Source organism: Scomber scombrus, chromosome 23 (assembly GCF_963691925.1).
Source record: "Scomber scombrus chromosome 23, fScoSco1.1, whole genome shotgun sequence".
NCBI lineage: Eukaryota > Metazoa > Chordata > Actinopteri > Scombriformes > Scombridae > Scomber > Scomber scombrus.
This window is the reverse complement of record NC_084992.1, coordinates 8379121-8401122: the sequence shown is the minus strand read 5'-3', so window position 1 is coordinate 8401122 and position 22002 is coordinate 8379121. Positions and strand designations below refer to the sequence as shown.

Below are 22002 nucleotides of genomic sequence, written 5' to 3'. Positions count from 1 at the left end.
TATCTACATGGCAAAAAATATTTTATAACACCATTCATTCAGTTCTCTTTAACTCATCAGACCAGAAGACACTCTCATGGGTGGTTTGTTCAGGAGGAGACGAGGTAAAACAGGAAACATGGGATTGAAGATTGAACACTGACCTGTCATTGAACTGTAGGCGTTTCCAATGTTTGACACAACATTATGGTACACCATAGAGTGAAGACTATTTCCAGCATTCATGGTACCATCTACCACGGGATTGGTAACAGAAAATGCCACCGGAGTCTGTGCTGGGAGTTTTGATTATATAACAGTATTATTCATTTTTCAGTTTCCAAATGTAATATCAGAGTTTCATGAATAATCACTGGGTGAAAATGAGACAAAACAATATCAATACTGTAATTTATATTAAAGCATGCCTATGCTGGTCAGGCTGATCTGCATTTGTCTCATAATTTTGCACATTAAGGTTTTATTATTGTGAGGACGAAAACAACATATTTAAAATAGTGTATTTTATTACCTCGATCCATCATTCTGAGGCTGTTAAGTTCAGCCAGCTGCTTCTCAGTGGCCTCCAGCCTCTCTCTTAAAGCCTCCACCTCTGTCCTTAATATGTTGATGGGTGATTCAGAGATTTCCTGGGTTCTTGTTGTGTTTAATGTCGAAATAGCAAACTCTTCTTGCACTTGCTTGAAATTCTGGTTTTCATCATTCTCTGCCTGCTCTTCTTCTATCTGCTCAGCCAGTGTCTCATTCTTGTTGCTTTCAGCCTGGCCGTCAGATAGACCAGCAAGCAGGCACACCAGTATGATCACTGATAGTTTCGCCATTCTCAAGTTTGAAGGTATTCGGATTTGGCTTTCTGGACAAGTGGTCGACCGTGGGCAGAAACATATTTATAAGCAAGTCCAGGTTAATTATTAACATTTATGATTTTACATAATCTTGAGATTGAATTCAATATACTGATAAAATACATAGAACATTGAACTCATTGAAGATTTTGACCTTATAAATGATTTTCAATTATTATTAGTAATCAATTAATTAATAATTATTTGATAACTAAGGAAGACCACAACAGTCACAAAATAAAGCAACAATGAAACATTTCATTATTAAATTTGCAAAAAGGGATTTACAACAATTTTAAAATCAACCTGTTTGGTTTGCATTGGAGCCGATTTAAAGCAGTTTGACTGGTGGAGGGAATGGTGCAGTTTAAATTATCATTATTTTCAATGCAAATAATTCTTGTGTATTTCCTCAATCTGAGAGAAGCTATTAAAATCATTGTGTTTGGTTCTCTGCATGCTAAAATATTTGACTTTGCTGTCCTGGATGTAGTTCTTATAACATGATGGTCATAGCGAGGTGTGGCATCACCCAGTGGTTTGCATTGGAGCCAGTTTGTAGTGTGTATGTATATTTGAAAGGAAAGAAAACACATTACAAAACAATCATTGTCACAATTTTAACATAATTGACCCCTTTATTGACAATTTTAGTAGTAGAAAACCTTTTTTAACATTGCAGATGATTTAGCTGTATCAAAAATGGTTGCAATTATATGACTAATAAATGCAATATAAGCACTGGTGCATAATTAAAGTATGTTGAATTATTAAAAATCGAGAGCAATAAAATGTGAACTTCACTCATTCGGTTATGAGAAGTACAGAACAGACACTTATTTCAACATGACCTGTCTACAGTACCAGCTCCAATATAAATCTCTGCTGCATTCCTGTTTCTAACTAAGACACCACATGAAGTGTTTACAGCTGCAAAAAGTCACATCACATTTTGTAATCTTTCAATCATTATTAAAAGGTTGGAAAAAGCAAAAATCCACTGAATGTTGAGTATTTATTTCCATTATCACTGATGACCCGGTCACTCGAAAGACGAACATTGATCTTGTCCCCAGCTTGCAGCTGCAGTATGGCACTGTTGGATCCAGAGGTGGAGTGTGTGTCACTATTACCATACCATGACACGACTTGATGTCCATTTCGGTACAAACTGCCAAAAGATGATCCCCTTCCTCCCCACCAGAAAGACGTGAAGCTGAAATAATAGACTCCTGGCACTGGTGCAGTGAAATAACCTGCATCAAACAACAACAACAACAACAACAACAACAACAACAATAATAAGATTATTTATATGAAAACATTCATAATTTCAAATTATCTACATAGCAAAAATTCTTTGGCTTTGTTTAGGAGAGCAAAACATTTGACAAGCTTATTTTTTATATTTCAAAGGGGATTATTGAAGCACTTTTATAACACCATTCATTCAGTTGTCTTTGACTCATCAGACCAGAAGACACTCTCCGGGAGGAGACGAGGTAAAAGAAGGTAACATGGGATTGATTCAGCACACTGAATACTGACCTGTGATTGTACTGTAGGCATTCCCGATGTTTGACACAATATGCTGGTACACCAAGGGGTAAAGAGCACTAGTAGGACCAATGGTACCATCCAGTGGTAAGGCAGCAGAAAATGCCACCCGAGGCTGTCCTAGGAGGATATAAATTATACATATCTATTTGGTTAATTTTTCAGTTTTAAAATGTAATACAAGTGCACATCAGAGTTTAATTATCAAAATGACACTTTGTTTAACACAACAGTTTCTTCTAAACATTATCTATGATGCTGCAGTGTGCAATACATTCTTGCAGGCAAAGCTGCTCTTGTCTCAAAAATAACTTCTCATTGAGGTTTGATTGTTAGAGTGAGGATGAATAAAACCACTGTTTAGAATATTTTATTACCTCGATCCACTGTACTCATTTCAGTCACAGTGTTGCTAAGTTGAGCCAGCTGGTTCTCACTGGCCTCCAGCTTTCTGTTTGTTTCATCCAGGGCTCTCATAGTGGCCTCCAGCCTCTCTGTCAAAGCCCCCAGCTCCTTCCACATCATGTAGATGCGTGACTCACAGCTTTCCTGGGTTGCTGTTGTGTTCGATGTCAAAATAGCTGTTTCTTGCCTCTGCTTGAAATTCTGGTTGTCATCAATCTCTGCCAGCCCTTCATCAGTCTGATCAGTGATTGCCTCATCCTTGTTGCTTTCAGCCTGGCCGTCAGATAGACCAGCAAGCAGGCACACCAGTATGATCACTGATAGTTTCGCCATTCTGAAGTTTAGGAGGTTTTGGATTTGGCTTCCTTGACAAGTGGTCGACTGTGAGAATAAACATATTTATAAGCAAGCCCAGGTTAATTATTAACATTTATGGTTGTATTTACTTGGGGAAAAAAGTTCATTCCTTTAACAGAATACAACATTGAACTATATTACATTTTAGCCTTATCATAAAAAACAAACCATAACTTGGTAGTGGGCCAAACTACAGGTGTGGTTCAAACTAGATGTTTTTTAAATAATCTTGTATTGCATATTGACTGGATTTTGTGTTCACTCATTAGTGGTCATTAGTAGTTTTTTAGAAATAGTTCATTTTGTTGTGCTCTACAACACCAACGCATATTCTTTGTATGTGCAAAACTACTAATAAATCTGATGTTGATTGTATTTGTTGTTGCATGAGACTACATCAACAAACCATCCAACAAACGATAGTAGTGATAATTTCTCATTCTTTACTCAAAATGTCATCTTCTCAAATACATCTGTACATGTTGGATCCAAAATATGTGAATAGATAATGCAAACAGCGCATGGAAAAACCTTAACAAACCCTCTAATTGACCATTCTAGTAGAAAAATGATACCAGACCCAAATCATTATTCCAAGTAGAGTGTTTAGAGTAGGTCTTAACATGTTTTATTCATTTATCTGACAACTAAAGTGAAATTATCTTGTGAACTGACATCATTACAGTAGATGTGATCAGAGAGCCAATACTTAGTGCTTTGCAGATAAATATTGTAGAGTGAAACTTCCGTCTGTTTGCTAATGATTACCACAGCACATTTTCATACAAGTTACAATGGTGAGTGGGGACTTTATTGCCTCTGATATGGGCAGTGCACTGTGATTCAGTCACTTCTGAGAGGCTTTAAAGTGGAAGAAGAGGCATCCATATATTTAATGTCATATTCAAATGTCAGCTACTTCTATGTCAGCATCAAGTGCACACACGGTAGATTGAACAATGTTTTTTTGACAGGGGGAAAAAGATTTATTTCTGTACACGGAAACATTTTTTTATCTGTAATTTCTTTTCATCATTTTGTTATCACATAGGTCATAAAAGTAAGTCTGTTATCTAGCTAGGTATATAAATGATGTTGTTGTTGCAGCAATCCCATTCGGCCAAGACAACAAACATGACCTTACCCTTGATAAGGACTAAGGGTATTCAACAGTTAAGAACCTTCAAGGCAGTATTCTCTACTGTGTTCTTCAAAGTGGCATTGTTTGTGTTATACACATCAAGATAATGTTGGATCAGAGATGTTTAATGTATGAAAAGCAGACTGTTGGTTTGCAATGCCCATATAAAGAGAAGTGGTGAAAATGTTTTATCAGCGTCTAAACCAAAAGGTCAATCTTAGTACATGGTGGGGCAAATAAAGTTGACGCTTGTCTCTTATTCGGCCACCCAAATTGCCACAGGCAGACCCAAATGTGGTATGCCTGCTGCAGTAAATGCAGCAAAACTGATGAATCAGTATTTACTAAACTCAGGAACAGAACTCAGGGGTGCAGGAAAATAGAAACAGAACAGAACTAAATATCCAGCAAAGACTGAACTCAACAACAGGACTTAAATACAAACTGAACTAATGATGGAATAGGGAACAAGTGACTAAACAGGAGAATATCCAAAGAGCTGACTGCGGGGAAACACTAGGAGTAGGGCAAGGCCGATGAGGCTGAAGAAGGATTTGTATGGGACGAAATGCAGGCTGGGGAGGAGTACAGAGGTACAAATCTCATAAGGCTGAGATTGTCCTTCACAATACACTGGGTCTAATAGTTTGTTGAAGTTTATCAAGTAAGAAGTTGCCATAATGCAAAAAGAACTGTAAAGTAACTGACTTTCCCTGCCATGACTGCATGAGTGCATGCTGACCCGCGGTGATGTCACTTCATGTCTGTGACATATTGTACAGGTATAAACATTGAAACTATGGTGAAACGTGTAATATTGCAGGTATTTTGTCAACATGATTATCAACACATAATTTTCACTGTCTAGTTTTGCTGAGAACTGCGTATGTCACACGGAAAAAATAGACCCGAACTCTTTAGGAGACGTATTGCAACAACCTGAGCTGTGTGACTACTATAATCTGTTAACATGGGTGCCTAAATATAAAACAAGAGGTTCTGCGATGCACATGCACTGCTGACACATCCTGCGTGTCCAAGCCCTAACAGCTATGCAACTTTGGAATAAAACCACCATAAAGTTACTTACTTAATTGACTAGTAGTACACAATGAAAGCAATTCACGAACCACAACTGCATATAAGCTTAGCAAGTCACAAGAAAAATCAGAATTTCCAAAAATGTAATAATTCAAGGTTATTTTGGATTATTATGTATAAATATTACAACAAAGATAGTGTTTGGGGGAACTCACATAGGGCACCATTTGTTGTTGTTGGACTTGTTGTCAAAGATAATTATTACTAGGTTCAACAATAAAGAAGTTAATGAATGCCATTTCCTCCACAATAGGTTCAATCAGTCAAGGTGCAGCTGATTCACGTTTTAATTTTGTTTTTGTCTAAACTGCAGTTTATGGTTGGAAGCTGATACCACTTCTATCTGTCGGATAAAGAAGACCATGGTACGTTTGGTGAGTGAAGAATTTATTGCCTCTGATAAAAGAAAGCAACACTGACTTCAATCAATTTGTTTTTATTTTTGTTGTCTGTTCCACGTGGGCTATGAAAATAGGTGTTATCTAGCTGGGTATATAAATGATGTTGTTGCAGCAATCCCCTTTGTCCAAGACACATTTCCCAAAAAGGAGACAATAAAACCGACCTTGACACTGATAAGAAATACATGTAGTAACATTTAACAACTTCAATTTGTTTTTATAAGCACAGTAGACAACATTCTCTTCTGTGTTCTTCAAAATAGCTTAAAGTTTATTTATGGACATTTAAAACATACATGTGTTTGATGAGACTATTTGTTTGCATTGGCCAGACTAAGAAAAGAGCCAGTGATGTTATATGGTACAAGATATGCACATAGTGAGTAAAAGTTGACCAATATTATACCCTGGCAGGACAACTAGTTACAGGACAACTATGTTATTTTAGTAGAGTCCAAAGTTACTGTCATCATTATAAATTATTACTTTGTATTGCTTCAGGAAATAGAAGAAACACTTTATTGGTACAATCACTGGTTGTTTTTGACATAGTCACTAATAAAACCTAGTGCCCAGAGGAAAACCCATATTGTTTTCTACTCTTTACTTTTGGGTCTTTGATTGAAAATTGTTACATTTTTATCAGTATCTAAAGCTAAAGGTCTATCACAGTGCTAATATAGGCACAAATATAGTTGAAACTCATCTCTATTTCCTCTTTGGTAGATGTTACAATAACATGCATTCTGCTGAAACGTAATCTATCTGATGCAGTAGCCATGAATAGCTGCACGTTAGGAAAGAGGGAGGATTTGCATTTGAGAGGATGGAAAAAAGTAAATATGAGAATGTTTTGTTGGATGTAACTATAATAACCACTGACAGACAAATGTAAAAATAAAAAAAAATAAAAAAATACTGTAGCGACCAGAGGGGGGAGCGGTCACTCTGATTGAGTCAATTTGAGCTGGTTAGCACAAAGGCTCATGGGACTGTTAATGTTCGAGATGACAGTCATGGTTTAGTGATGTTGTGTGCATGTTTAATTGTGTTATGTGGGTTTCCAGGTTATATGGCCATAAATAGAGTTAAGTTTGATGTTAACTTTAATTAGCAGTGTAGCCACCGCGACTGAGTGTCCTGGTGTGTTTGATTACATCTGGCCAATATTCTTGTACAGTTGTTGTTACTTCTGATGTTAAATAAATAGCACCCCCTACTGTCTTGCGGTGTAAGGGACGTAGGAGTCGTAGAAATCAGAAGTCTGTCTCACTTTGTATTCTTCCACCTGAGCTTGCCACAATATTGCATATACTTGCCAATGGAATGAATAGAGTGATGGATGAAAGAGAAGGAGTGGGGGAAAAGAAAATTGATGAATATGGAGAAGAATGGATTGGACAGAACAACCCTAAACTGAGAAGGATTGCGTCCTACAATGAGGCTGATGAGTGGAAGGGGTGGGAAAAAGAGGGGTCAGAGGTCCAGTTGCAGTACAGCAGTCAGTGGGAGGGAATTGGGGAGCATATGAGTTAAGACATGTTCTGGGATGAATGATTTGGTGATTACATCCACATATATCGCTGCAAAACCTATCCTAAACAGGTTGTCATGGCTCTGACAACAGACCTGACACTGATCACTGAAAATGGGAACAGCTTCAGCGTACACTACCTTATACTGGTGGCTGTCAGCCTTTTAACTGAGGAACAACTGAAGGAAGAAAGCAGAGTGCAATCAGACAAAGATAAGAATGTAGGAGACCATACCTGTCTCTGGGCACAGAGGTTGATCATGTTGGGTTACAGGCAGTTGTGGAGTTTGTTTCAAACCCATTTTGGATCTCCACACTCTGAAGTTGTGCATCATCTGCTTGTGAGTTTGTGAGTTTACTAAAACAGGTTAGGCCAGGTGACTGGTTCTCCACCATTGAAATCAAGGGTTGATACTTTTCGCCAGTAGGGGGACTAAAGTGCTCAATTCAACCAAGCTGCTATTTTTCCTGTTGGAACCTAGATGGCAGTTCACAAACCGTGATGGGGAGGAGCAATGGTGACAGCACTGATTGTCATGCACGTGACTTTTTTTTTAACAGTGTGTCTTAAATTGTACACCTTACATTTTGTTAAGTCGTGTTTGCATAAGCTAAGTATGTTTTTTTTCTTTTCTTTTTTCCAGTAATTGGTTTCTTAAACTGTGCAGCTTTCATTTTGTTAAGTCTTGTTTACATTGGAGGCCTTATGTTCATCAGACATGTTGCTAAGCCTATAATAGATGTTTAACTTTGTCACCAAACATAATATCAGCGACAACAACCAACTTTTCTGTTATTAACTTTTTAAAAACTTATTGGAGCCTGGCATCCTCAACAGTGAGCAGAACAAAGCTGCTGGTATGATCCTGTGTTTGTTCTCAATGGCAGATAAAGTGATCCTGATCAAATGAAGTCTGGTTGGGACCATGGCCGTAGCTACCATTGAGGACACCGAGGTCATGTCCTCGGTATTTTTTTCTTGGAGTTTCGTTTTGTTGTGAAGTGAAAATAGCCGATGAGACAATTATCCTTGCATCAACGGACCGTCACGCGACACGTACTTGCAGATACTGCTACCATGTCAAAACAAAAGTAGTCGGCTATAACCAGCGGCGGAGTGATTCCTTGAAATCCACCGGGAATTTTTTCACTGGCCCCCAGTATGTCCCAACTGGTTTCCAATTTAACTGGTTTCCTTACAGAACAGCTCCAGCTGTGTTGTGCTTCCGTCAGCAGATTCGTCACAAATTCACAAATATACACAGCATATTAGGCTACTGGAGATTTTTAAGTGCTCACTTTCAGAAAAAATATTCGCTGCAGTAGATGTAGTAGTGAACTGCGACTTGAAAATAGCCAGAAATATGTTTATGTCTACATTTGTGAATTGGACATGACCCGATTTTGCAAAGTGTTCATTCATTGGACCAGCCCTTTTCTCCCTTTCCCAGCAGGCCGTGCTTTATTCCACATTTTAAGAACAAACAAAGAAAATAATATATTGCAGTTATACTTTTTAAAGATACAACCATAGAAGTTGTAGAATACTGAAATAGGAGTTGATTTAAGTTGCAAAATTGGAAGTGATAAGAAAGAACTGGACCACAAGAGTGACCATGACTGAGAAATGCACAGCAAGAAAGTGGTATAAATACATCATGGATTACTTCTTACTATTAAATAAGATGTGGTTTTCTTTTTGACCTCGGTATTTGAAAAATCCTGGCTACGGCCTTGGTTGGGACTGTGTTACACCTGCACTTTGGATTGCTGGTTCTGGGTCAGTGATAAGTGAAGGGAGGAGGACAATATAAGTGGTTCAGTCAGTGCGATAATGAGAAGTCTAATTTATACTGGGCTCTACTTTAAGTTGTGAAATGAAATGTAAAATTATAAATTAAATGTTTAAAGTTCAGTTGCTGCTTTGACAATTATTAACATGAATTACTATTTTTCTGTCTCCCTGTCCTGATTCAGGAAGATCTGAACTATGCTGCATGACATATAATTACATTGTTTATACATGAGGATTTTGTTATAATTTTCTTTTGAAGTGTGGGCTTTTTATTCATCTTCTGGGGCTACATTTTTCCATCCTATCAGGCTGGTGGTATATAGAGGAAGTTTGCTATAGTAAATCTGTAGAAGTAGTAGTAGAAGTCTGTATAAATACTGTTTTCTTTATTTTGTTGTTGTTTTAGTATTTAGTTACCGTGAGTTACATAAGTTTTTTAGGTGACGCCTTGTCTTCTTTATGAAATGCCATTGAGGGCGAAGTCGAGCTGGTGTTAGGACTTTGGCAGCCAGCTGCAGGTGCCAGCAGCGCTTCCCTTTAACATGTTCAGACTTTTATTTGATTATTAAATCTGTTAAGAGAAGATGGCTGTTTACACATATTTCATTTTCTTCGAGAGTCCCGATCTGGATGAAGGAAAAAGGAAGAAAATAGAAACATATTTCAACATTCAGCGCAAATCAGGAGGTGGCGACTGCAGCTCGGTAAAACAAATAAAGGATAACGTTTACAGCATCGCTTTTAGGGACAGAGAGGGTAAGACATACGATTGTTTGTCTATTAAGTTGTTTTTGTCGTCGATTTCTCAAATTATGTCGTAACTCGTTATGCCGGTGAAAGCGAAAGTATTTCTGCCCGTGACTAAGCGAAATCGTGCACTCAAATGTTTATATTTGTTTAATGAAACAGACGATTTTACAGTTTGCAGACCAGACATACAAACTTTCTGACTGCATATGTTCAACTTCGTCAGATTTATCAGTTGTCACATTGTTTAAATGTAAAAACATATCAGTTCTCTTTCACTTTCACTTTGAGTACAGGCTGCTCTATGAGAAAAATCTAAGACTGATATATTGATATGATGTCTCTGTTATGATCTCTTAAAATTAGGTAAATAGTTCTGCAAATCCTAAATGGTATCATTCAAATACTATCCGTGCTGTTGCTCTAAAGTGGAAAGTAGGCCAATGTCATAAGTCACATGATGTAAAATTATGTGTGATGGGTCATTAGTCTAATTTCTGTTGTGTTGAGAAATTCCTAGAAAAACAACAACAAAACAAACAATGTTTTCTGTTTTTTTGTTTGTTTGTTTTTTGTCTTTTTATTTCAACGTGTATTGATTCATGTACTTTTTTAAAAATGTAATAATATACCTTTTTTCTATCACAGCTCAGCAGAGAGTCCTGCAGAAATCTGCGCATGTGTTGGAGATTGCAGGCCATCAACTGGTCCTGACTGTGCGAGACAATCAAGACAACTCCTCTCCCAACACTACCTCCACTCCAGGCCAGCCAGTAAGGGTTTGTATAAAAATATTCTAAAGTAGTGTTTCATCTCGCAGTAAATGTAGACACAAAGATAAGTGTGAATGTCCAATAACTCTAGTCAGTTACAAAATACATTTTGTATAATTATTAGCATTATAAGTCATCATAGGCACTGGTTGGAAAGAAATGTCCTAAGGTTAAAGGATCCAATCTCAGGTTAAAATCAATACCAATATCAATTAACAATGTAAAGATAACTTATATGGACCAGAGTTAGGGATATTGAATGTTTACAGTTAGTCAGTATAATCTCAGAGGTGGCAACACAAACCATACAATGGTAGTTATAGTTATAGTTAGGGTTAGGGTTAGAAGGTAGACGTCTCAATCATTAGAAATAATAACTAATACTCATTCTTTTCAACAGCAGAGTCAGCAGGCCATTCTTGATTCAAGCCTGCCACCAAGTGGTGAAGAATATGAACTACAACTTGATACTTACCTCCTTTGTTACCTAAAGGAAAGTCCCAAGGCTGGGAAAGAATTTGAGAGCAAACTTGCCTCTGCAGCCTGCTCTGCTCAGCTTTACCCAGATGAGGGGAAGGTTTTAGTCAAGAATTTAGCTCAGCCTGGTGCTGGAGTTAAAAAGTGGGAAGCTGAGGTGGACAAACTATTTGAAAGTGTTAAAAAACAGTACCTCTGCCACTATGAGACGGACTCTCACAAAGTCAAAGCTTTGCTTCAGTCCTGCAAGTCTCAACAAATCACAGATGAGGTGAAAGTGTACAATGAGGCTGGGATGGCTGTTGTGGTTGGGGAACAATCTCAGGTGAATTCCAGGTTGATGGATATAGAGGACTTGTACGTTAAAGTTCGAGGGTCACGTTTAAGTGAGAGGCAAACCAGCACTCGTCGACTAGGCAAGGCCAAGCTCGGCCTTCTCTGGAAAGAGATTGAGCATGGTTTGCAAAGAGATTTTGCAGGAGTCAAGGTGACACAGGGAGATGCAGGACAGTTAGTCCTGGAAGGTTCTGTGGAGGAGATCCTTAAAGCTGGAGATTGGATCAGTGAGAAGGAGAAATTAGTGTTCGAGAGATCTGTTGCTAATATGAGCCCACATCTTCTGGCCTTCCTGAGGAAAGCATATGGAGGTCCAGGGCCCCTAGGGGACTTTTTAGGGGTTGGTGACAAGTTGGAAATAGAGTTACGAGACACAGAGCTACGCCTCTTCTCTCTCTTCACTGGTAATCTGGATGACACAGAAAAGGCACTGCACAGCCGGTTCAAGGAACTAAATATTGATCTTCCTAACTGCTCTATGCCATCTGAACTTCGTAAAACGCTTGAGACCAAAGCAAATGAGATGAACCAAGGAAAATGTAGAGTCCGGTTTATGTTTAGTGCAGACAAAACAGTGTGCTTACTGGGCCACACCAAAGAGGTTGAAGAACTGAATGAAGCTGTCATACAGTTTATTTTGGATCAGGCAAGCATTGAAGGCAAAGTTATACTCCCTTTCCCAGATTTAGTACAGCTCTTACCAGAATTGCTGCACCTGCATGGTTTTGACTATTCAGGTGTTACCTTCCACCCTTTAACATCTTCCTCTAGGCCCATGATGATGTTGGAAGGACCATCGAGAAAAGTGACTGAGGTCAGGAACAGACTTGGTCCGTTTCTGGACTCTCTTGTTGAGGACAGAGTATCCATTGATCTGCCAGGGGCAGTAAGGTATTTCCTAAGTCACTCTGGAAGAGACAACCTTTTAAATGTTAGTCATTCTCAGAAGTGTATAATAAAGCTTCATGAACAACCTCACTCTGCTAGACAGAATTTGGCATCTGAACTTAATAAAGAAGGCACAACACTTGCCAGCTACTGCCTTCATGATGGGCTCCAGGTCCTGGTATGTCAGGGTGACATCACCAAACAGGATGCTGATGCCCTGGTGAATGCTGCAAATGAGGATCTGGACCACTGTGGAGGGGTTGCAGCTGCACTGAGTAAAGCAGGTGGCCCTGAAGTACAGAAGGAGAGTAGTGCAATAGTAAAGCAGGTGGGGAAAATTCCTACAGGTGATGTGGTAGTGACGACAGGGGGGAACCTAAACTGCAAGAAACTGCTGCATGCTGTTGGGCCTGTTGGTGGACAATCAGGTAGCAGAGAAAGGGTCTTACTGGAAAAAACTGCAGAGTCTGCTCTGGACTTAGCAGAACAGATGGAGTTCAAGTCCATAGCTATGCCCTGTATCAGCTCTGGTATATTTGGTGTTCCTGTCAGAGTGTGCTCAGAGGCTATTGTTACAGCTGTTAAGAAGTTTGGTAGTCAGGGAGGGAGAAGTCTGAGCAAAATCATTCTTATTGATAACAGAGGAGAGGTGGTGAGGGCCATGCAAGAAGCATGTGACAGGCTTCTCCAACCAATAAGTACAGGAAACAGAGCTCCAAGAGATTTTGGGTTCCCGATGGATGCTGCTGCTCAAGACACTACCAGAGGAGCCACTGCTGGAAATACTGGAGGTTGTGTCCTTGTGCAGATTATTCAGGGAACTTTGGAGACCCAGCAGGTGAGAAACATTTCTGAGGTGTTGATGCTGCATTAGTACATTTGTTTCCACTCAATTCAATATGTGTCAGATGCTAATTTGCCATGGCTGTCAGGAACTTTTATGCTTCAACAAAGATACAATTAGATTGTTGTATTCTCTTAGGTGGATGTCCTTGTATCTCCAATGGCAAGCCATGATCCTCTGTCTACCCGTGTTGGAAATATTTTGTCCAACATGGTTGGACCACAGCTGACTGCAAAGTTTCATACAGAAGCAGGAGGAGCAACACTGCCTGGTGACACAGTCCTGGTGGAGGGCTTGCCTGCACTTCGATCTAAAGCAGTGATCTTTCTCAATCTTGTCTCTTGGGATAATAACCAACATGGAACTGCAGTTCAGGTGAAATAGTATTCAGTATAGTGTCGAGTGAACATGTTTTTGTAGGTTTTGTGAAACCAGGGCTTGTTGTGTGTTTTGTTTTCCCTACCTTTTTAAAAACTATCTTTAATCTTCAGGCTCTGAGACAGGGGATCAACAAAATCCTGGCTCGCTGTGAAAACAGAGGCTTTTGTTCAGTTGCCTTCCCTATGCTTGGGACTGGTGCTGTCCTGCGTTTTCCTCACAGTTTGGCATCCAAGGTTCTCCTGGAGGAGATTAATGGATTTGAACAGAGCCGAGCCAGCAGAGCATCTTTCAACGTTCATATTGTCATTCACCCCAATGACAAAGAATCTAGCAAGGTAAAAGAGATGCTTTAGTTACTCTTCAACAAAAGAAGGATTGTAATAAAATTAACAGCATGTTATTGATCATATTCAGGCAAGAAGACACTAATTTCATACTTTCAAGGAACTTTTGATATTTATTTTGTTTTTCACTTTAATGTGAATAATTTAGTCCACAATCAGATTATCAGTATTCCAGCATTCTGTCTGCAAAAAGTGAATTTCACGGTTCATTAATGTTAGAGTTCATTAGCATAATCACTTGTGGAACAACAACTAGATGCCATTTTGTTTTTTGTTTTTTGTTTTGTATGTGGAACTGGAATAAAAACCCCTCACTGTGTCTTTACAGGCCTTCCAGTCTGCTCAGAAAACTTTGCATCTCAGAGGATTCACAAATGATGCTAACCCTGATCAAGGTTGGTATGAATAATTTCTTTTCAGTTTTATGTTGAGCAAGCCTTTTCAAGTCAATTACTTGTTTTCAAATTCCAAACTTTAATTTTAAGACCACAAGGGGGCAGAAAAATATCACAGACTCACACAGCTATTAATGTACTGTATAAAAGTTACTGTCAACCATTACAGTAGCTACTTAAACATCCAGCAGAAAACTGTTTTAGATTTCACAAATTCTGACATAACTACTCGGCTCTGAACTCTGATAAAATGCCTTCTTCGTCTATTGGTAAATTTTAACAATAAGTTAAAAGAGGCGTGTGTTGTCAGTCTGTCAGTTGCTTCAATGTTAATATCAAACATATATGCAGATTTAATTTAGTAAAAAACCTTTCTTTCTGTCTTATTTCTATGATTGTAGCTTCCTTTTATCGCCATGTCTCTGTAAATAATGATGAGGTCACAGCCTTGCTGGGTGGAGTCAAGCTTCAAATGGTCCAAGGTGACATCATAAATGAACGCACTGATGTCATTGTCAACACAACGGACTTCTCTAACAACCCATCTGGTACAATCTAAATGTCTTTATTGAAATATACAATACACAGAAACAAAGTACCTCACAGTATGACCCTATGTTGGATCCTAACTCTGTATTTACAAACTCAACAGGCGTCTCCAAAGCCATTCTGATTGCAGCAGGGCCCACTGTCCAAGCAGAGTTAGCACAAGGTAAGCCTTAATAATGGACTAAAAAATACTGTCAAAATACCTTTTAAGGGTTTAATGATCTAACACCATGCTGACTGAGCCTATGGCCCACTGATAATGCATTTATTACATTATAGAGCATTACAAACTCAGTGTCAGTGATGACATTCGTGGAAACAGTCACAAGCAGTGCACAGTTAGTAAAGAGTTTTCCATCACCCAGTAGGGAGGGTGCTGGGAGGGTATGCAGGGCTAATGCAACACACTTGCTATTCAACTCACTGTGGTGTGACGTACTGATGTAGTCACATGATCAACACTGTTTTGATCTCTGGGAAGTGAGGTACACAAACACACCTGCATTACTTCCTATCACCATAGGTGCTGTGAGAGAGCATGAAACACAGATCTCAGAGATTGTTACTTTAACCACAGTCACGTTCTCTTCTTCAACTTAGTGTCACAAGCCCAAAATCTTATAGAGAAAAGAAATCCAAAAATTATGTTTTTGATCATGATATTTTTTTTTGGACAGTGGGGATTCCAGCTGACTATATGTGCACCACAGGATCCGGGTTGCTTGGCTGCAGAGAAATTATTCATGCTAGCTTTATGTGTGACACTCAGATGATTCGCAAGAACTGCAAAAAGATTCTGAAGCAGTGTGAGACCAAAGGCTATCACTCAGCAGCCTTCCCAGCAATCAATACTGGTTTGTACTATGTGCATGTGTGTGTTTTGAGTGGTTGTGTGCATAGTCATGTGTACTTATGTATTCTGTCAACACCAACTTTGTTTGTTTCTTAATCTTAAAAATAGCAGGACTGCATCTAAGAAGTTATATTATACATCAAAAACTAATGGACTGTCTTTTGGACTATAGTATTAGCCGCCAATGTTTTTCATTTTCTAAATAAAGTATTATTATATTATTTATATTGTTTCAACTGTAATTTGTTAATTGTTTTTAAGTCTACAGTTTATTTTGAGTTATTTTAGTATTGAAATAGTTGATTTCTGATTTACCATTTACAAGCTTTTGCAACACTATTCAAAGAAGAAAAAAATTGTGGCCTACTACTATAGGCCAACAGACTACTTTTGGTCACAAATACACTTTCAAAATAAAGTAGAAAGGTTATGAGAAGTCACAGCAACAATGTAAATGGAATCATCAGTGGCATCCCCATCTGAATTCCCAACCATTGTCTTTCTATCCCATCAGGTGCAGCAGGTATGGACTCCGTTAAAGCTTGTGAAGCCATGCTGGATGGCATAGCCTCTGCTATTAGGGACTTGAAACCAACTTCCGTGTCACTTATTCGCATTGTCATCTTGCAACAACAGGTCTTCCAGACTTTTAGGTCAGAAATTCATCTTGTTCATCCAGCAACAAACAGATGACAAAAAACAGTTTTAATACAGTTTGCATTCATTAACTGGTCTTATCATTTGGTTAAAATGACCTAACTTTTAATGTGATTTTGTAGATCAGAGCTGGAGAAGCGCTTTGGACAAATTGCCACTTGCCGCCTTGGCCTGAAAGGTATGTATTTATTGATTAGATGATTACCAAAGCCTCTGTAGGCTTCCTCCTCAAGGAATAATGCATTTTGTGCAACATTTCATTGCTATCCATTCAATAGTTGTTGAGATATTTCAATCTGTACCCAAATCATAGCTTGACAGACTGACTTTTTGCCTTTGCCATGCCTGAAGCAGTCAGTCCACAAGATAAATTGTAATTTTACAAAATAATTGTACATATAAACTGTTTTTTGTCAAGTGAATGGAATCAAATATCCCAACATTTCTTGTCAAATTGTGCTGTTAACCTTTGCACCATGAATGAAGGGTGCTGCTGTATTATCCATGACAACAATATTTGACTTACCAACAAATGCAGAATTAAAGAGCTGGGTAAAAGGATAAATCAAGCTAGAGGACAGCCAAAGAAATGTTCCCCAATACAAAACAACAACGTTTTTCATTGTAAGTGGTGTAAAGGTTTAATTAATGGTTAAATAATCTTTAATTAGTTAGAACTTTTTATGTACAAATAAATCAAATCAAATTGTCAGTTTGGCACATGAAAAAAATGCAAATTTGCGCGACTCGAATAATTGAAATGATGAGGTGTCACATCCTCATTTTTGTCTTTCTTCTGCTCTTTTTTTGTAGAAAGAGCTAAACAAATACTCAAGAAGTGTCAAGAAAAGTGTTCCAAAACATTCACGTCTTCATCACCAGAAGGCGAAACCTTCATCTCCTCAAAGCCCCAACCAGCTGACATACGAGTGATTGGTTGTGGTACAGGCATCAGCAGGACCATCAAAACAGATCTGGAGAGGCTCCTGCAGCAGCAGCTGATAGAAAGAGAGGTGGATGTCCATCATTTTTCCAAGCTTGATGCCATGGAGATGGAGGCAGTGCATGCAAAAGTCAAATGCCTAGGAATAAGCCTGGAGCACAGGAGGCGTCAAAGTGTCAATGGCAACAGAGCTAGAGCTGGAGCTAGAGATAGGTCAGCCTCAGTAGATGTCTATGTGCTGAAGGGCCTAAAAGAGGATGTTTTGAGTGTCACTGACCTAGTAAACAAAGCAATCCAAAAAGCCCTTTGTGAAGACCTCCAGGATAAAGATGAAGCGATGTTGGCTCTTACTGTCCAGTGGTCAATGCAGGATGTGCAAGGAGAATGGCAGGAGCTGAGCCTGCGTGACAACACTGTGCTGGAGACGGCTCACATAACAGGAGAAGTGTCTGTAGATGTGAAGGCACCAAACGACAGCATGGCGAAAGTAAACCTGAAGAAACGAGAAGCCACAGATCAGTTAACGGGCATCACCTACAGAGTGAAAAGGAGCGAGACTGAAGCAAGTATGACACATTTTGTAGTTTCCACTTTTTACTTCTGATTTAGCCACTCGTTCTGTATTTTCTTTTTGAACAAAAAACAGTCTACATCTTTGAATTTGTCAAAAAGGCTTAATTACTTTGTTATAATAATAACATTCATTTCTTTGATTTGTACTTTAGACTTGCCATCAAACTGGGAACCTATGGACAGAGAAGGCTTTAAAAAGGTTGAGCTGCAACCTAACTCATCAGAGTACCAGAACGTAGTCAAGGGTTTCTGCAAAAAAACTAAATACAACATCTGCAAAGTGAGTAATGCCAACACAAAAACAATGTATAAGCATTACAAACTTACAGTAACATGTCATTAATTGTGTGCTTTGTGATTTCAGATTGAACGTGTGCAAAACATCTACCTATGGCATGCCTATACTGTGTGTAGGGAGCGTATACTTTCCAAGAACGGTCCAAACGACCTTGGGGAGAAGACTCTCTACCATGGATCATCAGCAGAGTCATGCAACTGCATTGAAAGGGATAGATTCGACAGGAATTTCGCAGGAAAACACGGTAAGAAATTGTATCATATGCTATATTTAAGCCCCTTAAAAGTTAGATTCAAATCCTAAATATTTTTATTTAACAGTATAGACACATGACTAAACAAAAAAACCTAACTTGATATGATTATTTTATTATGTTTTCTGTCATAGCTGTTGCATATGGACAGGGAGTTTACTTCGCAGTCGACGCAGACTATTCGGCAGGAGGATATTCCGCACCAGATGCAGCAGGCATGAAGAGGGTGTATGTTGCTCGTGTCCTGACCGGCCGTTACACAGTTGGTAATTCCTCTATGAGGCGCCCCCCTCCTCGTGCGTCTGACCCCACTGACTGCTTCGACAGTTTGGTGAACAACCAACAGTCGCCCTCTATGTTCGTGATCTTCCACGATGACCAGGCCTACCCAGAATACCTTGTTACCTTCCGCAAACTGTGAGAAGGTTATGATACAGTACTGTACTGCTTTTTCACAATCACCTGTTTAAAAATAGTAATCAGCTAAGAATGCCTTAAATTCCTACTTACAGTTAATGCTATATTTTTTTTCCCTGATTTGATTTTAAAGCAGTGATCATACCTCAGAAACACAAAAGCACTTTATAGTATAACAAAAAACAGCTAGATGTGGTGACATGTGAGATGTGGTAGGTCAGCTGATCAACCACAGCACTATAGAGTGGACAGATTTTGAACAAAGCATGTAGTTAATTATTACATTCACCACCTGTATTGAACAGCCTTGTATTGAAGGACAATACTGTTGCCACTGAAACACTCCTTGCAATTTTTTTCATAATTTACAAAAGACTTATTATAGTACATTAAAATGATATATTTTTAGGCAAGTTACCCCTGTAATGGACAGCAACAGTGATCTTGTCAGAGATGAAGGAATATTTTTAATTTTTTTTAAATTCTGTGTATTGAGAAGGGTGATTTCATTATTGTTTCAATATTTTGATTCTCAACAGATTCTAATATTTGTTACATCTTATATCTTAGGGGTTTTGTTGACATTATTCATCCAATTACCTAGTTTCAAAATGTTGTACAACCAACTGTTGCATTGCTTGTCTGTATGTGACAGTTTTTTTATCTATAATCCTTCTTTAACAATAAGAAATAAACAAAAATAATTTTCATTTCTTTGAATCTGCAATGATTATTGTGTCTGTGGAATCCAAAGTGTCTGTGTTTTAGTAACAGTGTTATATATGATTTGAAAAAGCACACTAAACAACAATCATTGTCACATTATGAACATAATTGATACACCTTTATTGAAAATTTAATAGTACAGTAGCAAACCTTTCTCAACAAGGCAAATGAGATTATAATATATATGGTGGCATAAAATGGTTACAATCAAATAAATGTAGTATACACACTCCTGGTATATAGTCAAACTATACTAGATTATTAAAAATGGAGAATAATACAGTCTAAACTTAATTCACATGTTCATGAGAAATACAGAATAGACACTTATTTCAACATGACATATAAAAGAAACAAGAAACTATGCATGCAAGTTTTGAAAAAGTCCTTAAATCAATTAAATTATACAAATATACAAGTGTCATTATTGCCCTCCCTGAAAAAAGAGCTGCATTCCCATTTTTAACAAAGACAGAACATTGAAGTGTTTACAGCGGCAAAGGTTACATCACATTTTATAATCTTTCCCTCACTATCAAAAGATTGATCAATTTTAAATCATAATATGTTCATACGCTCCACACAGGAAAAATCAAAAATCCACTGAATGATGAGTAGTTATTTCCATTATCACTAATCTTCTGACCCTCCCAAAGACGAACATTGACCTTGTCCCCCACTTGTAGCAGCAGTATGGCACTGTTAGATCCAGAAGTGTTGTGTGGTTGATCACGATACCATGACACCACTTGATATCCATTTCGGAACAAACTGCCACCAGTAGATCCATTCCCTCCCCACCAGTAAGACGTGAAGCTGAAATAATAGGCTCCTGGCACTGGTGCAGTGAAATAACCTGTATCAAACAACAATTTAGTATAATTATAATTTTAAAAAAAAAACATACACTGCATATTTCAAAGAGGATCACTGAAGTACTTTTATAAGACCATAACTTCTGTTTGTCTCATCAGACCAGAATACACTTTCATGGGTGGTTTATGAATGGAAAGAAAACAAAGTAAAAGAAGGTAACATATGATTGATTTTAATTCTGCACACTGAATACTGACCTGTGACTGGACTGTATGCATTCCCGATGTTTGACACAACATTGTGGTACACCAAAGGATAAACAGAAGTCATAGGACCAATGGTACCATTCACTGGTAAAGTAGCAGAAAAGGCCACCCGAGGCTGTCCTGGGAGATACAATCATACATATCAGTATAATACATTTTTCAGTTTAATGAAGCCAGAGCTGCTCTGGTATCAAACATTACTTTGCGTATTGAGTTGTTGTTAGAGTGAGGACAAATAAAACTGTCCCATACAACCATTGTTAAAAATAGCATATGTTATTACCTCGAACCATTGTGCCCAGTTTAGTCACAGTTCCGGTAAACGCAGCCAGCTGCTTCTCACTGGCCTCCAGCTTTTTCTTTGTTTCATCCAGGGCTCTCACAGTGGCATCCATCCTCTCTCCCAACGCCCCCAGCTCCTTCCACAACATGTAGATGGGTGGCTCAAAGCTTTCCTGGGTTGTTGTTGTGTTTGATGTCAAAATAGCCGATGTGTCTTGCCTTTGGTTGGAATTCTGGTTGTCATTATTATCTGCCAGGCCTTTTTGTGTCAGCTCAGTGAGTGTCTCGCTCTTGTTGCTTTCAGCTTGGCCATTAGATAGACCAGCAAGCAAGCACACCAGTATGATCACTGATATTGTTGCCATTCTCCAGATTGAAGGTATTTGGATTTGTGGGAGTCGTGTTAAGAAACACACACATATATATATATATGTCCAGGTTAATTATTATCATTTATGGTTCAAGTGTGCGTCATTGAGAAATGAAGGTGTGTCCCCTGTGTGTGCCTTCACTAGTTCTTTGGTGGCTTGGATCAAATTTTAAAAAAACATGCAACAATTCCCTGCAAACATGTGTTTCGTAAGAGTCTTCCTTATGAAATATCTCATAGCCTATGGTACACAAGAGGGGAATGTTTTGTTTTGATGTGACATGCAAGACCAAGGGCACACGCACACACAGGTGCGCACACCAATGGCCTCTTCTGAAGAGGATATTGTTCCAGGATTGAGCAGTGAACTGTAGTTAGATGCTTGACCATGCATGTGAACACAGCCTCTCCACAAGGATTTATATGAATGCAGCCACACACTAAGTGTATTGTCAGTCTTTCTTGGTTGAAATTGCAGGAAGGTGTGGTGTTACGTATTTTTACACTTTATGACAGCATCATATCAGAATAATATAACATTTTGACAAACTTCCTCCTCACACTCAGTACTGTTGCTGCGGGTGATGTTTTAAAGTGTTAGTTCACTCCAATCTCAGGTCAGGTGTGCAGATAGTTTTGGTTTTATCTGATGTGGTTTTGAGATATCTGTCTCTGAGA

General features: G+C 38.5%; 1 protein-coding gene across 2 annotated transcripts; it reads left to right on the top strand.

The window, feature by feature from the left end:
* Positions 1 to 9643: 9643 nt before the first annotated feature.
* LOC134005619 (protein mono-ADP-ribosyltransferase PARP14-like) lies at positions 9644 to 19451 on the top strand. Of its 2 annotated transcripts, none has more exons than XM_062444545.1 (15): positions 9644 to 9892; positions 10532 to 10656; positions 11057 to 13195; positions 13340 to 13576; positions 13693 to 13917; positions 14255 to 14321; positions 14723 to 14869; positions 14974 to 15033; positions 15548 to 15724; positions 16238 to 16376; positions 16503 to 16558; positions 17194 to 17889; positions 18049 to 18176; positions 18261 to 18438; positions 18582 to 19451. In XM_062444545.1, the coding sequence occupies exons 1-15, from the start codon at positions 9721 to 9723 to the stop codon at positions 18866 to 18868; spliced, it is 4833 nt and encodes a 1610-aa protein (XP_062300529.1). In that variant the 5' UTR covers positions 9644 to 9720; the 3' UTR covers positions 18869 to 19451. The 2 variants fall into 2 exon arrangements, with proteins under 2 accessions (XP_062300529.1, XP_062300528.1); XM_062444544.1 differs by having other exon boundaries at positions 10532 to 10662.
* The last annotated feature ends 2551 nt before the right edge of the window (positions 19452 to 22002 follow it).

What these genes read in the sequence shown, in the direction of transcription:
- LOC134005619 (XM_062444544.1), top strand. Translation starts at nt 9,721, where the DNA reads ATGGCTGTTTACACATATTTCATTTTCTTCGAGAGTCCCGATCTGGAT. An exon ending in CTTCTCTAACAACCCATCTG is followed by an intron (nt 14,870 to 14,973) that starts GTACAATCTAAA and finishes CAAACTCAACAG; the next exon opens with GCGTCTCCAAAGCCATTCTG. An exon ending in CCAAGCAGAGTTAGCACAAG is followed by an intron (nt 15,034 to 15,547) that starts GTAAGCCTTAAT and finishes TTTTTTGGACAG; the next exon opens with TGGGGATTCCAGCTGACTAT.